Source organism: Artemia sp. Qi Xiang Cuo, chromosome 20 (genome assembly GCF_049724085.1).
Source record: "Artemia sp. Qi Xiang Cuo chromosome 20, ASM4972408v1, whole genome shotgun sequence".
NCBI classification, from domain to species: Eukaryota; Metazoa; Arthropoda; class Branchiopoda; order Anostraca; family Artemiidae; genus Artemia; species Artemia sp. Qi Xiang Cuo.
In genome coordinates this window covers 42279374-42298704 of record NC_142813.1, presented here as the reverse complement: position 1 = coordinate 42298704, position 19331 = coordinate 42279374, and the positions used below count along the sequence as shown (strand labels likewise).

The following is a 19331-nucleotide window of genomic DNA, read 5'->3' as shown; positions in this document are numbered from 1 at the left end:
AAACTTAACAATAATAACAATAATGAGATTTATCGTAAAATGATATATGAGAGCTCTTCTAGTGCGATTTTTGATGTTCATAATCCATCCCATAGAATAATCTTCTATGTTCTCTCTTAAAGGACCACTTTTTCTATTTTCTTAAATCATTTTCATCATAATATTGACAGTTATATCTAGCACTATGTACCTTTTTCTTTGAGTTTTCACCAGTGTCTTTTATACTAGATTTTGAGGTATCTCTGTAGAGATAGGCCTCTTTTCCATGTCTCTTCTTTCGATCTTCCTCTTCCTTTTGTTTCATATTAAACCTTGTTTTATGCGAGCTTGCTTGCAATCTGTATAAATTTCTCTCCATATCATGTATGATTTTTCTCCTCATTTCCTCCAGATTCTTCTCCTCTATTCTAGAGTCTACACTGTCTAAGTATGTTGTAGTAGATTCATGAGAATGCTCAAAATAATGATAATGTCCTTTACATATAGAACAGTCACAAAAAAAATGATATTTCTAAATTGACAAGATCAACCAAAGGGTCAGGTATCTCATGATCAGGGGATTTCCTTATATTCACTGCAATCCTGTCCCAAAATCGGATCAATACATTTAGAAACATCCCCTGATTGGCTTAGAAAGAGACACGTGATCTTGTCCCGTTAGCGGATTAATACATTGCCCCGTTAGAATTAAGTGCATATGCGCATTTCACAACATTGCCAGATAAGAAAGGTACTTTGAACGTACCAAATAGTACCTTTCTTATCTGACAATAGGGCATACTTCGGTCAGTATTCAATAAGGGGGTTCTACTTTCGTTTTTTTAAGAATTTATAATTTAACCTGCTATTTGTGTGCTGGAGAAAAATTTTCAGCAATTTTTAGCAACATGCATTCTCTTAAAAATCTGGACACAAATAGTAGTGTTTAATTTAGTTTCATACCTCTTCTAGTTGACCTGAAATGGAAAACTTGATACCATTCACAAAAAAATGTTTACTCTCTTTGATAGCTTGGATACACTTACGCTATTTTGATTTGGTTAAAATTTAAAAGCAAAAGCAGCCCCAAAAGTTTGAACATAATACCCTCAGTCGTTGTTGCGATACTGCAGAGAGGCCTTATCGGGAATTAGCATTAACGAAGTGCATTTTGATTTAATCTTATGCCAAAATTTAGTTTTTAAACATAAAGTCAAATGGGAGGGTGGGTGTGGGAGGGGGATTAGTTTTCTTCCAATCACTTTCGACTATTAAAAAGAGCATCAGCCCTTTCTATTTTCAATCGAATGAGCCCTTTTCGAAGTTCCCACGACAACTCCTTTGATACAAAATGCCCTGGTCTAAACAACAACAACAACAAAAAAATAATACATTATATCCACATCGATCTTTACTGTAAAAATGCCAAGCCCTCCACTTACTTTCGACTATTAAAAAGGGCACTAGGCCTTTTGAATTCCAGTCAAATGAGGCTTTTTCGAGTTTCTACGACAACACTTCCTATAAACACCTTATATGGTCCAGGGCATAAATTACAACTCTTTCCCTAAGGGATGTGAGGGTGGTTGTCATCCTCTAAAACCTGATTTCCAGAACTTTTAACTACATTACATAAAATAGCTATCTCCAAATTTTGATTGGATGTGTCTGTGAAAATGGTGGGCGTGAGCTCTTTCTCCAATCACGTTCAACTATTAAAAAAGACACTAGCCCTTTCAGTTTCCAATCAAATGAGCCCTTTAGAAATTTCTATGACAAGACTTTCAATAAAAACCTTATTTGCCCCTAAGGGATAACTTACAACCCTCGCCCTGAGGGCTGGGTGGAGGGGTTGTCATCCTCAAAGACCTGATTTCCAGAACTTTCTACTACGTTGAACAAAATGTCTAACTGAAAATTTTGATTGGATATGTTTGGGGGAATGGTGGGCGTAAGAGAGGGGTTAGTTACCGTCCAATCACTTTCAGCTATTAAAAAGGGCACTATCCCTCTCAATTTCCAATTGAATGAGCCCCTTTTGAAGTTTTTACGACAACTCTATCATTAAAAACCTTATACGCCTCCTGGGCATGACTTACAACCTTTGCCCTGGGTACTCTCAGGGGTTTTTCATCCTTAAATACATAATTTCCAGAACTTTCAACTACGTTGAACAAAATGGCTATCTCTAATCTTTGATTGAATGTGTTTGGGGAAATGGAGGGCGTGAGAGGGGGGTTAATTACTTTCCACTCACTTTCAACAATTAAAAAGGGCAATTTCAATTTCCAATCAAATGATCCCCTTTTGAAATTTCTACAACAACTTTCTATATAAACCTTATATGCCCCAGGGCAAAAATTACAACCCTTGCACTGAAAGCTCTGATGGTGTTTTTATCCTAAAAGACCTAATTTCCAATACTTTCGACTACGTTGAACAAAATGTATATCTCAAAATTTTAATTGGATGTGTTTGGGGAAATGTTGGGCGTGAGAGGAGGGGGTTAGTTGCCCATTTCAATAAAAACCTTATATGTCCCCAGGGTATAACTTATAACTCTTGCCCTGAAGACTATGGGGAGAGTGTCCTGCTCAAAGGTATAATTTCCTGAACTTTAAACTTCGTGGAACAAAATGGCTATCAAGAAATTTTGATCGGACATGTTTGGGGAAATGCTGGGCATGGAAGGGGTGTTTGTTGCTCTCCAATCACTTTCGACTATTAAAAAGGGCACTAGCCAATTCAATTTCCAATCAAATGAGTCATTTTTGAAGTTTCTACGACAACGCGATCAGTAAAAGCTTTATATGCCCCCAGGGCATATTTTACAACCCTTGCCCTGAGGGCTGGGGTGGAGGGTCCTCCTGGAAAACATAATTTCTATCTGGAAATTCACAACACTGAACAAAATGGCTATTTAAAATTTTTGATTGGATTTTTTTGGGGAAAATGGGCGAGAGAGGGGGCTAGTTGCCCTCAAATCACTTTTGACTATTGATAAGGGCAGTAGACCTTTGAATTTCCAATTAAATTAGCCCTTTTTCAATTTTCTACGACAAAGATTTCAATAAAAACTTATATGCCCCAGGGCATAACTTATAACCCTTGCTCTGAAGACTGTGGAGGGAGTTTCCTGCTCAAAGGTATAATTTCCTGAACTTTAACTGCGTGGAACAAAATGGCTATCACAAAAATTTTTATTGGATGTGTTTGGGGAAATGGTGGGCCTGGAAGGGGTGTTAGTTGCCTTCCAATTACTTTCGACTATTAAAAAGGGCTCAAGTCATTTCAATTTCTAATCAAATGAGCCCTTTTTGAAGTTTCTATGCCCCCAGGACATAACTTACAACCCTTGTCCTGAGGGCTGTGAGGAGGTTGTCATCATCAAAGACCTAATTTCCAGAACTTAAAACTATGTTGAACAAAATGGCTATCTCAAATTTTTTATTGGATGTGTTTGGGGGAATGATAGGCATGGGGGGGGGCTATTTGCCCTCCAATCACTTTTGACTATTGAAAAGGGCATTAGCCCTTTGAATTTCCAAGTGAATGAGCCTGTTTTGAAGTTTCTACGATACAGCCTTCTATAAAAACCTTATATGCCCCCATGCCATACCTTAAAACCCTTGCACTGAGGGTTGTGGGGGAGTGTCCTCCTCAAAAATATATTTTCTATGTGAATATCAACTACGCTGAAAAAAATGGCTATCTCAAAATTTTTATTGGATGTGTTTTGGGGAATGATGGGAAAAGGGGGATAGTTGCCCTCCAATCACTTTCGACTATTGAAAAGGACACTAGCCACTTCCATTTCCAATCAAATGAGCCTTTTTTGAAGTTTCTACGACAACTCCTTCGATACGAAGTTCCCCCATGCCATAACTTAAAACCCTTGCCCTGAGGGTTGTAAGGGAGTGTCCTCCTCAAAAACATATTTTCGATTCGGAAAACAACAACTATTTTAAATCGAATGACGCACTAATATTCAAAGATAAATGATGAATTCTGATACGGTATTCAAAGTTTTGTATACAGTAATTTTCGAGGAATAAAAACACTATTTTTGATTATTAATTATGTTAGAAAAACATAGTTCTTAGATATTTCAACTATTCTGCAAGGATTCTGAAATGCCACAGCCATTTCGTTTTTACCAGATTTCTACTTCTCTTGATGAATAATGAATAAGACCAGCGTCCAGCCAGCAACTCGCAAAGTTTTTACCTCATGAATAGGCAGAATATCTTGTAAATAAAAATTAGATTTGAGGAAGACTAAAATCTATTCTATAAATCATATACAACAACTTTTTATATAAACCTTATATGCCCCCAGGGCATAACTTACAATCCTTGCACTGAGGGTTTTGAGGGGGTTATTATCCTAAAAGACTTAATTTCCAGAACTTTCAACTACGTTGAACAAAATGGATATTTCAAAATTTTGATTGGATGTGTTTGGGAAAATGGTGGGCATGAGAGGGGCGTTAGTCGCTATCCAATCACTTTCAACTATTAAAAAAGGCCCTAGCTCTTTCAATTTCCAATTGAATGGGCCCTTTTGAAGTTTCTACGAAACCGCTTTCAATAAAAACTTTATATGCCCCCGGGCATAACTGACAACCCTTGAACTGAGGGCTCTGAGGGGGTTATCATCCTATAAGACAAAATTTCCGGAACTTTCAACTACGATGAACAAAATAGATATCCCAAAATTTTAATTCGATGTGTTTGGGAAAATGGTGGGCTTTAGGGGGCGTTAGTCGCTATCGAATTACTTTCAACTATTAAAAAAGGTACTAGGCCTTTCAATTTCCAATTGAATGAACCTCCTTTTGAAGTTTCTACGACAACGCTTTCAATAAAAACATTATATGCCCCCAGGGCATAACTTACAACCCTTGCCCTGAGGGCTGTGGGGGGAGGGGTTGTCATCCTTAAAGACCTAATTTCCAAAACTTTCAACTAAGTTGAATAAAATGGATATCTAAAAATTTTGATTGGAAGTGTTTGGGGAAAAGGTGGGCGTGAGAGGGGGTTATCTGCCGTCAAATCACTTTCGACTATTAAAAAGGGTACTAGCCCTTTGAATTTCAAATTGAATGAGCCCTTCTTCAAGGTTCTACGAAAAAGATTTCAATAAAAAGCTTATATGCCCCCAAGGCCTAACTTATAATCCTTGCCCTGCGGGTTTTGGGGGAGTGTCCTCCTCAAAAATATATTTTCTATCTGGAAATCAACTAACCTGAACACAAAGGCTATCTCAAAATATGTACTGGGTGTGTTTGGGGGAATGATGGGTGTGAGGGGGGGCTAGTTGCCCTCAAATCACTTTCGACTATTAAAAAGGGCACTAGCCCTTTGAATTTCCAGTCGAATGAGATGTTATTGAAGTTTCTTCGACAATGTCTTCTTTAAAAACCTTATATACTTCCAGGGCATAACTTAAAACCCTTGCCCTGAGGGATTTTGGGGAGTGTCCTCCTCAAAAACACATTTTCTATGTGGAAATCAACTATGCTGAACAAAATGGCCATCTCAAAATTTTGATTGGATGTTTTTGGGGGAATAATGGGCGTTGGGGGGGGGGGGGCTAGTTGCCCTCCAGTCACTCTCGACTATTAAAAAGGGTACTAGCCCTTTGAATTTACAATCGAATGAGCCTGTTTTGAAGTTTCTACGACAACTCCTTCTATAAAAACCTTATATGCCCCCAGGGCATAACTTAAAACCTTTGCCGAGGTTTGTGGGGGAGTGTCCTCCTCAAAAACTTTTTTTCTATTTGGAAATTCACTAAGCTGAACAAAATAGCGATCTCGAAATTTTGATTGGATGTGTTTGAGGGAATGATGGGCGTTAAGGGGGGGGCTAGTTGCCCTCCAATCACTTTCGACCATTAAAAAGGGTACTAGCCCTTCGAATTTCCAATTGAATGAGCCTGTTTTGAAGTTTCTACGACAATGCCTTCTATAAAAACCTTAAATGCCCCCAGGGCATAAATTAAAACCTTTGTCCTAAGGATTGCGGGGGAGTTTCCTCCTCAAAAACATTTTTTCTATCTGGAAATCAACTACGCTGAACAAAATGGCTATCTCAAAATTTTGATTGGATGTGTTTGAGGGAATGCTGGGCGTAGGGGGGCTAGTTGCTCTCCAATCACTTTCGACTATTAAAAAGAGTACTAGCCCTTTGAATTTCCCAACGAATGAGCCTGTTTTGAAGTTTCTACGAAAACGCCTTCTATAAAAACCTTATATGCCCCCAGGGCATAACTTACAACCCTTGCCCTGATGGTTGTGGGGGAGAGTCCTCCTCAAAACATATTTTCTATGTGGAAATCAACTACGCTGAACAAAATGACTATCTCAAAATTTTGATTGGATGTGTTTGGGGAAATGATGGGCAGGGGGGGGGCTAATTGCCCTCCAATCACTATCGACTATTAAAAAGGGTACTACCTAAGATAAGATAATATTTATTCATAATCAATTAATCATACAAGAAAATACATTGTGCTAATCCCCCAAAGGCTCCTAGGCCTGTAATAGAGGGGGAATACATACCGTTTAAATCAAACACTAAATCAATAGAAAAACATTAAAATAAGCCTACATTGAATAATCCAATCAATACATACAATCGAATCACAACACTCCTAATCCCCCTCGAAAGGCTCCATGGCCAGGGATACAAGGGGGAATGAGAAAAAAAAATATAATATATCCAAACAACCATAAAAAAGAAATCAATCGCCAAACATCATATAAAATTAAAAAGAGACCAAACCTGAGGCCTGGGTGTCATAGCGCAGAGAAGATCACCATAAAACAAAACTAAACATTCAGGGCACATCAACTCCACAAAAAAAAAAAAAAAAAAAAAAAAAAAAAAAAAAAAAAAATTGTTTGATTCTTAACTAAACGGTCCTTAAGAATTCTCTTGAAAGTGCCAAACGAGTGGCATTTCTGTACTGAAGAAGGCAGGGAGTTCCAAACCTGATGACAAGCGTTGAGGGGATTGAAATCTGACCGCACAGTGGGAGTAGGAGGAATGAAGATATTATGTGACGAACGAAGGTTATATGGAGCTGAATCAGAAATAATCTGAGGAGTTTTTTGAAGAGATTTGGGAAGATTGCCTGATGATGAAAAACAGAATTGAAGCTGATGAAAAACAGAAGAAGCGCAAGAAAGAATGTAGATAGACCGTAGATTTAGAAGCGGTCTTGGTGAATAACGGTTAGTCTCAATAACTAGACGCCGTGCTTTATTATACATGACAGAAAGCAACCGCAGTGTAGAAGGAAAAGTAGACATCCATACTATGGGGCAATAAGAGACATATGACTGGACAAGGCAGAAAAAAAGAAACTTCAGAATGGATCCAGGAAAGGTGTGTTTGGGTTTTCGAATGACACCCAAACTCCGTGAGACCTTAACCCTAATCATGGCTATATGGTGTCTAAACGAAAGGTTCTCATCAAACAGGATACCAAGAAACCGGACCAACCGATTCTTTGGTCCACACAAGGAGCCTTGTGACACCTGAAGCTGTGTCAGTTGAGGGAAAGCTACACCAATTCGAGAAAAAATAAGAAAATGTGACTTGGCAACATTCAAGGCCAAGTAATTCGCCTCAAACCATGAAATTACTCTCTCGAATATTGCCACCAGATTAGACCTGATATCACATTCAGTCTTCCCTAGAGTCCCAAAAGGGCTGTCATCAGCAAAAGCAACGAGGCAATCTTCATTAGAAGTAGCATTGGGACACGAAGGAACATCCGGATGACACAGATTGCAGCATACCAGAGGATTGGTGTTCTTGGCTGCTGAAATTAGATCATTGACGTAAATCAGAAATAAAACGGGGCCAAGAACAGATCCTTGGGGGACGCCATATTCTACTTCAGAAGGGATCCGGAAAAGCGGATCAATTGAAATAAGTCTACCAGAAAGATATGATTCAAACGAAGAGAAAACATTTGATCTTATACCAATATGCGATAATTTCCAAATAAGAATCTGATGAGTCAAAGAATCAAAAGCTTTACGAACATCCAAAAATAAAGCTGCCGGGATAAGACCAAAATCTATTGCCGAATGAATTAAATTCAAGAGAGATGCGCAAGTATGCTCTGTAGAGTGATTCGTTCGGAATCCGAATTGGAAATCATGGAAAAAATTTTTGACATCCAGAAAACTGAGAAGCCTGGATAGAATAGCCTTCTAAAAAATTTTGCTGTAAATCGATGAAAGAGATAGTGGTCGACAATTAGCAAGCTCAGTCGCAGACCCATATCTATACAGCACTATTACCTTACCTTACTTGAGTGATTCAGGGAAAATTCCTGTCACGAAAGACAGATTGACAACTTTAGTCAATGGTGACAGAATAGCAGGAAGAACGGCACGGATAACCCTTGTAGGAATTCTGTCTGGCCCTGAAGACGATGAACCTTTAAGTGCATTTACGATCCGAACTACCTAAAACTCAGAAACAGGGTTCAAGAACATTGACTTTAAACATGGGGGTCCAAGATAGGCTCTGAGATCGCAACGAGGAGTTGTAGAGCTCACAGAGGAAGCAGTCGTTTTTCCTATATTAGCAAAATAAGACGTAAGCTCTAGCTGAACATTTTCTTCTCCTTGGACAATATTACCGTCAACTATCAGCGTTATTGGAACTGAAGGTGGAGGGGGAGTAAGTTTAAGCACAGAATTAATAATTTTCCATGTCTTCCCAACATCCTTTCCACACTCAGAAAATTTCCTGTGATAATACTGAGACTTGGCCTTCCGACACAGAGAATTAAATATACTCCGATAGGCATTGAACCACTAATGATAAGAAGTAGATGACGAAGCCTTGCATAGCTTCCACAGATAATCTTTCCTTTTCCAGCTTTTATGGAGACCTGGAGTCATCCACGGATTCAGCAGTACTATCCTTTTCGAGGTATGAGGCGTTGGATTCTGGTGGCAAACTTCTAGGATATCTTCTTGTACTGAATCATAAAAGAAATCAAAAGAGCGGTTAAAATCCGATTCAGAATCCAAACTATCCTATGGATGATCAGTCAAACGAGATGTAAGTGGACTGATCTCACTGACACCAAAACGGAAAAATGGGAGATTAGATGGCGAAGCTTTACGCTGCGATTGATCGGCAGTCCTATATCGTGAAATAGCAGGGAAATGATCAGAAATATCACTAACCATCACCGAATTATCTAAGACATCAAGTGACGAAAAAATATTATCAATAAGTGATGCATGCATCTCAGTAACTCGGGTTGGTATACAAACTGAAGGTAGAGTTCCCGCAGAAAGCATCATTGACAAAAAATCTGCAGCCGAAGCAGAATTTTGATTCAGCAGGTTAAGGTTGAAATCTCCCAAAAGGATTAGTTCGCAAGGATGCTTTTGGACTAAGTCCAAAACCTCTTCCAGAATTTTCATAAACGAAGGAATAGATCCACTAGGGGATCTGTAAACCAAACCGACAACTAAATCCTTACAACCTGACTTAATCTCAATAAAAAGGGATTCAAAGATTCCTTCCTCATTTCTAGTCAAATCACTTCGAAAATTATATACAAGATGATCGGCAATATACAGGGCAAGGCCCCCTTTCGCCATCTGTTTCCGGTTCATGCTCTCCATCCTAAATCTTTGGATGTCTAAAAGCATATCCTTTTTTGAATCCAGGAAAGTTTCACATAATCCAATAACATCCGGAGTTCCACCACTGACGATCCGTTTCAGCTCATCAAAAGAGGAGCTAAGTCCCTGAATGGTTAGGTGAATCACAGAGAAAATATCATCTTGTTTAGAAGAGGCAGAACCACTTAATTGCGAAACATACTTACTTTCAATAACCAATTTAGGATCATTATAATTCCTATTTCTACTTCCAACTGAATTATTAATTATACTTTCTATTTCTAAAGGATTATTTTGTAACTCAACAAAAAGTTCCCCCAAAGAGTTGACATCAGTCTGGTCACCAAAAGAATTAATCATTTTACTTACGGTGGATAATTTTTTATTACGGCTCTTTGAATTTCCAATCGAATTAGCCTGTTTTGAAGTTTCTACAACAACACGTTCTATAAAAACCTTTATGTCCCCAAGGCATAACTTAAAACCCTTGCCCTTAGAGTTGTGGGGGAATGACCTCATAAAAAACATATTTTCTATCTGGAAATTAACTACGCTGAACAAAATGGCTATCTCAAAATTTTGATTGGATGTGTTTAGGGGAATGATGGGTGTGGGGGGGGGGGGGGGGGGCTATTTGCCCAGCAAAAAATTTCGACAATTAAAAAGGGCACAAGCCACACCAATTTCCAATCGAATGAGCCCTTTTCGAAGTTTCTACGAGAACTCCTTCGATACGAAGTGCCCGGGTGGAGAAAAAAAAAATCAACGGTTTCCGGAGACATGGTCACAGATGGGACCCTTCATGACTCGAAATATCGCCCTATGAACCCAAGACCACACCCTGTGGAATTTAACAGTTTGCCAGATCCTGTCGCCAGAGAGTGCTACATAGCCTTTGTCCTGATCCAAGTACAAGTACAAGTAAATAAGTTGTTATATATTTCTGGGATAATGAACTATGTAGTAATTAAAATTTATTTATTTAAAGCTGGTGTAAAAATTGAGGTCAAGAAATTGAATGACAAAAGTAAACCTACATTTCTACTTCAGTCTTGTATATGATCAGTATGGTTGATTTTATTCTAATTTGATTTTATTTCTAATTTTATTTATTCTAAGTTGATTTTATTCTGATTTTATTGAATTTGATTTTATTTCTAATTTAATTATTCTAAGTTGATTTTATTCTGATTTTATTGAATTTGATTTTATACACCATACTATCAAGAGAGTTCAAATTTACAGAATTTATATATGAAAAATATAAACTTTCACAATTTTTTTAAATCTTACTTTCCGGCAGGTTGTTATATTTCGATGTATTTTTATAGGTTCTAATCACCAAACTACGATCAACAACAACAATTGAGACACAGCAGTATCGAAAAGCAAGTAAAGCCCTACTCATTCTAATTCCTTTGCTTGGCCTGACTTACATTTTAGTAATTACAGGACCTGAAGAGGGGATCCTTGGAACTATTCATTTTCACACAATGGTTATCCTTGTATCGACACAGGTTAGTTGAACTTATATAATGTAAAATCTTACATTTAAAAAAATCAAATATTTGCCTTACGTGTCCTCTTAGAGCGTTCAAAGCTATAGAGGGGCTCAGGCTACAGGAACTCAGAAACTTGTACTGAACTTGCACTTGTACTTGTAGTCTCCTGAAAAAAATACAAATGTTTTTACATTTATAAATTTAATAAATCAAATAATATTACATTTTGATTACTAAATATCAGTATATGTGTATTAAACTGACCCTGCACATTCATTTGTATTTTTTCAGTAAAGTGCCAATTTTGTTCTGGCCTTGGGAAGGCATAGGGGTTTTGCGCCAAACTTATGTTAATTTCCGCTCGTTTTGAGTTTGACTCGGTTATTTATTGTAATTTCTGTTTGTTTTGGGTTTCATTTATTTATCGATGCTGATTTGTGGTAGTTTCACGTTTGGTAGATTATTTGATTTTATTTTTGCTCATTTTTTGTTTAATGGAGTTCTTTAATTTTTTTGAAAAACTTATTTTGTGGAGAAATTTTATAAATTAATTTCTGCTCGTTTTATATTGACATAGTCTTTTCAGAGAAAAAGAAAGTAACACTTTAAATCTTTTCACTTTTAATGACTTAATAGTTTGGCCTGCTATTTATATGCTGAAGAAATATTTTCAGTAATATTTAACAACATACACCCCATTAAAAATCTGGACACAAATAGTAGTGTTTAATTTAGTTGCATACCTCCTCTAGTTGACCTGAAATGGAAAACTTGATACCATTCGCAAAAAAATCTGTTTACTTTCTTTGATAGCTCGGATACACTTACGCTTATTAGGGTGGGAGTTGAAGGAGAATGAGTTGCCCTCCAATCACTTTTGACTATTAAAAACGGCATCAGCCCTTTCTATTTTAAATCGAATGAGCCCGTTTCGAAGTTCGCACGACAACTCCTTCGATACAAAGTGCCCTAGTCTAAACAACAACAACAACAAAAATATCACTAATCACTTTCGACTATTAAAAATGGTACTAGCCCTTTGAATTTCATATCAAATGAGCCGATTTTCAAGTTTTTACGACAAAGATTTCAATAAAAACCTTATATGACCCCAGGGCATAACTTATAACCCTTGCCCTGAGGGTTGTGGGGGAGTGCCCTCCTCAAAAACATATTTTCTATTTGGAAATCAACTACGCTGAACAAAATGGCTATCTAAAAATTTTTATTGGATATGTTTGGGGGAATGATGGACGTGGGGGGGCTAGTTGCCCTCCAATCACTTTCGACTATTAATAAGGGCACTAGGCCTTTGAATCTCCAATCGAATGAGCTTTTTTTGAAGTTCCCACGACAACGCCTTCTATAAAAACCTTATATGCCCCCAGGGCATAACTTAAAATCCTTGCCCTGAGGGTTGTGGGGGAGTATCTTCCTCAAAAACATATTTTCTATCTGAAAATCAACTACACTGAACAATATGGCCATCTCAAAATTTTGATTGGATGTGTTTACGGGAATAATGGGCGTGGGGGGGGGCTAGTTGCCCTTTAATCACTTTCGACTATTAAAAAGGGCACTAGGCCTTTGAATTTCCAATCGAATGAGCCTTTTTGAAGTTTCTAAGACCAAGCCTTGTATAAAAACCTTATATGACCCCAGGCCATAACTTTAAACCCTTGCCCTGTGGGTTGTGAGGGAGTGTCCTCCTCAAAAACATAGTTTCTATCTGGGAATCTGCTAGCCTACGGTGAACAAAATGGCTATCTCAAAATTTAGATTGGATATGTCTGGGGGAATGATGGGCGGGGGGGGGGCTAGTTGCCCTCCAATCACTTTCGACTATTAATAAGGGCACTAGGCCTTTGAATCTCCAATCGAATGAGTTTTTTTTTAAGTTCCCACAACAACGCCTTCTATAAAAACCTTATATGCCCCCAGGGCATAACTTTAAACCCTTGCCCTGAGGGCTGTGGGGGAGTATCCTCCTCAAAAACATATTTTCTATCTGAAAATCAAATACACTGAACAATATGGCCATCTCAAAATTTTGATTGGATGTGTTTACGGGAATAATGGGCGTGGGGGGGGGGGGCTAGTTGCCCTTTAATCACTTTCGACTATTAAAATGGGCACTAGGCCTTTGAATTTCCAATCGAATGAGCCTTTTTGAAGTTTCTAAGACCACGCCTTGTATAAGAACCTTATATGACCCCAGGCCATAACTTTAAACCCTTGCCCTGTGGGTTGTGAGGGAGTGTCCTCCTCAAAAACATAGTTTCTATCTGGGAATCTGCTAGCCTACGGTGAACAAAATGGCTATCTCAAAATTTAGATTGGATATGTCTGGGGGAATGATGGACGGGGGGGCTAGGTGCCCTCTAATCACTTTCGACTATTAAAAAGGGCACTAGCCCTTTCAATTTCCAATCGAATGAGCCTGTTTTGAAGTTTCTACGACAACCCCTTCTATAAAAACCTCATATCCCCCAGGGCATAACTTAAAACCCTTGCCCTGAGGGTTGTGGGGGAGTGTCCACCTCAAAATTATATTTTCTATCTGGAAATCAACTACGCTGAACAAAATGGCTATCTCAAAATTTTGATCGGATGTGTTTTGGGGAATGATGGGCGTGGAGGGGGGGGGGCTAGTTGCCCTCCAATCACTTTCGACTATTCAAAAAGGCACTAGCCCTTTGAATTTCCAATCGAATGAGCCTTTTTTGAAGTTTCAATGACAACGCGTCCTATAAAAACGTTATATGCCCCCAGGGCATAACTTAAAACCCTTGCCTGAGGGTTGTGGTGGAGTGTCCTCCTCAAAAACATATTTTCCATCTGGAGATCAACTACGCTGAGCAAAATGTCTATCTCAAAATTTTGATTGGATGTCTTTGGGGGAATGCGGGGGGTGGGGGGACTAGTTGCCCTCCAATCACTTTCGACTATTAAAAATGGCACTATCCACTCACATGTCCAATCGAATAAGCCCTTTTCGAAGTTTCTACGACAACATCTTCGATACGAAGTGCCCGGGTATGGAGAAAAAAAAACACATTATGGCCACATCGTTCTTCTCTTAGGCAGCGCTAGCGCGCTGCCTATGATAATAGATTAAGATAACTCCGTGACTATTCCAAAATACGTTTGCCATCACTTTCCCGGGCGAAAAAACAATTGGCTTTTTTTAGAGTAGACTCTCCCTTTACAGTACACTTTTTTGACCGTGTTTTTATTTCAAGCGTATAATGGTGCAGCCAGGTTTCACCTACAATAATTAGTAAGCACTAGAACTCGGATTTATTGTGCCTAAACTGCTCCAGCAGAGGGTTAAAAACGTTCATTCAAGCAAGGTTTTAGTCTAACGTTAGCAAACGCACGGACAGCTTTCTCATGCCAAAATTTTGATTTGTTATATGACGAACACTGTCTTTAGACATTTTATAGCCTCTGCTATCCCTCTCACTTTAATTTGATGGTCTTCCAAAAACATTTGGTGAACCTTAGCGATGTTGTCGTCAGTGGTTGCAGTTTTTGGACGTCAGGAAGGTTTTTCGTCACCAAAGCTTTTACAGCCACATTTGAATTCAGCCACTCAAAATATCATTGTGGCAGGCAAATGGCGATGCAGGCTTCCCATACACATAGTTCAACACAGATTTACGTAGGATTATTACCTTACAAAAACAAATACTTTATGACAGCTCGATGCCAATTTGATCAATTACAGAGGCAACGCTATAGCGTTGCCTATAGTAAAGGCCATACGGCTCTAATGTTTTGTTATTATTATTATTTTTTTCAGAGGCACTTCATATGGAAGGGGTCGTCGTAAAGACTTCAAAGGGGGCTCATTCAGTGGGAAATTGAAAGTTCTAGTGCCCTTTTTAAGGGTCAAAAGTAATTGGAAGGCAACGACCCCCTTCCACGCCCACCATTTCCCCAAACACATCCAATCAAAATTTTGAGATAGCCATTTTATTCTACGTAGGCTGTGGGGGAGTGTCGTACGAGGAGGACACTCCCCCACAGCCCTCGGGGCAAGGGTTTTAAGTTATGCCCTGAGGGCACATAAGATTTTTATAGAAAGCTTTGTCGTAGAAACCTCAAAACGAGCTCATTCGATTGAAAATTCAAAGGGCTAGTGCCCTTTGAATTTGCTTTTTAATAGTCGAAATTGATCGGTGGGCAACTAACCCCCCTCTCACGCCCACCTTTTCCCCAAACACATCCAATCAAAATTTCGATATAGCCATTTTGTTCAACGTGGTTGAAAATTCTTAAAATTAGGTCTTTGAGGATGACGACCCCGCTCCCACATCCCTCAGGGCAATGGTTGTAAGTTATGCCCTGGGAGCATATAGGGTTCTTATTGAAAGTGTTGTCGTAGAAACTTCAAAAAGGGGTCATTCGATCGGAAATTGAAATGGCTAGTGCCCTTTTTAATAGTCGAAAGTGATTTGAAGGAAACTACCCCACCTTCCACGCCCGTCATTTCCCCAAACACATCCAATAAAAATTTTGAGATAGCCATTTTGTTTAACGTAGTTGAAATTTCTGGAAATTATATCTTTGAGCATGACTCTCCGCCCGAGGTCTTCAGGACAAGGGTTATAAGCTATGCCCCGGGGGCATATATGGTTCTTATGGAAGGAATTGTCTTATAAACTTCAGAGAGGGCTCATTTGATTGGAAACTAAAAGTTATAGTTCATTTTTTAAGTGTCAAAAGATAATCGAGGGTAACCAGCCCCCCCCCCCCCACCCATTTTACCCAAATACATCCGATAAAAATTTTGAGATAGCTATTTTGTTAAAAATAGTTCAAAGCTCATATAACAAAAACACCAGTGTCGACACAACCCCCCCCCCCCAGGGCCCGGTGGCAGGCGTTGTACGTTATGCTCTGGGGGCATTTCTGGTTCTTATGGCAGGGATGATCGTATAAACTTCAAAGAGGGCTCATTTGTTTGAGATTGAAAATTCGAGTTCGCTTTTTAATAGTCAAAAGAGATTGGAAGGCACCTAGCCCTCCCCTCCCCCCTCCACGCCCATTTTTCTCAAACCCATCTGATAAGAACTTTGAGATAACCATTTTTTTTTTTAATAGTTCAAAGACCATGTAACGAAAACTCCGGGGTCAACACAGCCCCCTAGGGCCCGAAGACAGGTATTGTAAGTTATGCCCTGGGGGAATATATGGTTTTTATGGAAGGGATTCTCCTAAAAACTTCAGAGAGGGCTAATTTGATGGGAAATTGAAAGTTCTAATTAAGTTTTTGAGAGTCAAAAGAGATTTGAGGGCAACTACCCCCCCCTCCCACGCCCCTTATTTTCTCGAATGCATCCGATAAAAATTTTGAGATAGCCTTTAAGTTGTAAACTGTTCAAAAGTCAAATAACAAAAACTCAGGTGATGACACAACCCCCCAGTGCCCGGGGACGCACTTCATATAGAAGGGGTTGTCGTATAAACTTCAAAGGGGGCTCATTTCAAAGGGGGCAAACTTTTTTCACTTTGATATTGTTACTTTGATACCAGTTTTGATACTTTGATGAAGATTTGATTTTTCTAAAGTTTGATTTTGAAATAAGGAAATTTTGAAAAATTGAAACTTTTTGCAATCAAAAACGAACAAAAATTAATTTAAAAAAAAATTCCGAAAAATAAGATTTCCAAAGAAAAGTAAAGGCCATTTTAAACTTAAGCTCAGCAGATACAAATACCTGCTAAAATTAAAGCTCAAAACAACCAGAAATTACTATTAAAGAATAAATGAAACCCAAAACGAACATAAATTAAATAAACAATCATAGGAAAAAACGTACAACAAGTAATAATATAAATGAATAAATAGATCTTAAAGGGAGTAATGCTTAGATGGAATATGAAAATCAAGCTTAAAACGAAAAAAAAATTTGCTATTGAAGAATAAATGAAACTTAAAACGAACATAAATTAAATAAACAATCAACGCAAACAAACACACAATAGATATTAATGTAAATGAATAAATAAATCTTAAAACGAATAAAACTTAAATTGAATATGTAAGTCAAGCTTGAAAAGAAACAAAAATCACAACAAACAAGAGTTTGGGTATCGCCTCCTTCTCTCACTGTAAAAGACTAAAACCTACTGCGTCATTGGCGCTTTACTGAAAACTATATTCGTTTTGAACAGTCTTTGAAAGTATAAACAACATCAAATTGAATATTTGATATATAATGATATTAGTTGCTGAAAGATCGATCAGTTCAAGAATTTGTTTCACTCTAATTTTTTTTTTTTTTTTTTTTTTCAATTCTGTACGAAATTTAAAAGAAAATATTTTTAATATAATTCGTCTCCAGTGAAGCCCCAATGACGTAGTAGGCTTTTGGTTTTTATTTACAGTTAAGGAAGGGAGTAGTATCCAAACTCTTGTTTGTAGTGAAACTATATTCCTCTTGAACAACTTTAGAAAAAACTAATAAATTGAACTGAATATTTGATGTATAATAATATTAATTGCTGAATGCTCATCAGTTCAAAATTTTACTATAATTTTAATATTTATTTTCAATATTAAGTACAAAAGAAAATATTTGTAATAAAATTTGTTTTCAGTAAAGCGCCAATGACACAGTAGGTTTTAGTCTTCTATAGTCGACTTTTTTTAGACATTGAAATGTCTAGGTTTTAGCTTTTAGTCGACTTTTAATTTTATTTCTACTATGCATCAGAATACCAGTGTAGAAAATGCAAGAGCCCTCATGCCAATTAACACTGTCCAATCCTTTCAGAATTTTGCTTGGCTAGTCAACACTGGTTTTTTCTATTACAAGTATATACCACTACTGTAACTAAAAGCTTACAGTCATACAATCCCCTTCCGTGTAAAATTCCCCCGAAAATCCTCCCCACACGTAACAAAAAAAAAGACAATAAACACGCATCCATGATCTCTCTTACGAAAAAAAAAAAAATACAAAATTCCACATTTTTGCAGATAGGAGCTTGAAATGTCTTCAAGAGGGTTCTCCAGTTTCTTTTAAGCATTTCGTAAATAATTATTGATCGACTTTCCAAAAAAATACGAAAACTATTTAATTATAAACTATTATATTATATAAAAAATAGATAAAATAAAATACGAATATGTGTAAAAAATAAGAGTATACATATATATAAAGAAAAACACAAGAAACCCAAAACAAAGAGCAGAAGTATTAAGGAATATAATAATGAGAAATAAATTGATTTAATAAGAATAGTATTTATAAGAGTGGAAGGATAGTAAAAATAAATGGCCTATTAGCATAAATTTCAAAATACCTTTTGAATTTCAGTTCAGGTCCTCTTGGGCAAAACGAGGGCCCCCGTCAAGATTAATATGGGTTCAAGTGTAAAAAGACCTTATAACAGCAATTACAAAAAAAAAAGCCCCTATTCAATTAATCAAAGCTGCTGGTTCATTGGGACTTACGATGATAAAAACAAGATTAACAAAAAATAACTTAAAAATAAATGATGAGTAAAAACTTCAATTATATTGGAGTTTAGCATATCGAGGAAAGTGTAACTAAATGTAGGTTTAAAGAGTGGGAGGGTCAGTAACAGTTATTGGAGAATCAATTTAGTTACGATTTAATTTCTTCTTATGGAAGGATTTTTTTTTCCTTTTCAGTAAACGATGTAAATGTTATCAGTGGGAAAAGAAGAGAATACTGTCATATACTTCTGTACTAATTAGTGTCCTTATTGCATTAGTATATTTTTGTGATATAACCGTCGCACATTTTAAATGTGATAGGGGATCACACTGTTCCTGAAATGAATGTCAGAAAGGCAGACAAATAACCTTGCCTTTTTATCCCTTGTTGTATTTACCTGTTGTAAGTCCGTCCAATTTATTGGTGTGATATTTTAAGCAGGACAAAAGAACAAAATGCTACAAAAATTACCACAAAATTACCACAAATTGCCAGCAAATTTGCCACATACATTTTTTTAATTTACCCCTGAGCTTCTTTGTAGTTTAATTATTCAGTAAATTACTACTAACGGATATTTTTAAACTTCATAAGGTTCAAACTTCATAATAAACACATTTAGACTACACACTAGTTACCACAAGAAGAGCATACTTTATCTCAGTATTTATTTATCACAATTTCAATATTTTAATATACTCTATAAGT

The 19331-nt window shown here is 37.4% G+C and overlaps 1 protein-coding gene across 1 annotated transcript in view; it reads left to right on the top strand.

The window, feature by feature from the left end:
• LOC148940229 (diuretic hormone receptor-like) overlaps positions 1-18962 on the top strand; it is a 319450-nt gene extending 300488 nt beyond the window's left edge. The window contains exons 10-11 of the mRNA XM_089106103.1: positions 10978-11163; positions 18840-18962. Coding sequence (XP_088962229.1) covers positions 10978-11163; positions 18840-18962 — 309 coding nt within the window. The remainder of the gene's footprint in view (positions 1-10977; positions 11164-18839) is intronic.
• Positions 18963-19331: the final 369 nt, after the last annotated feature.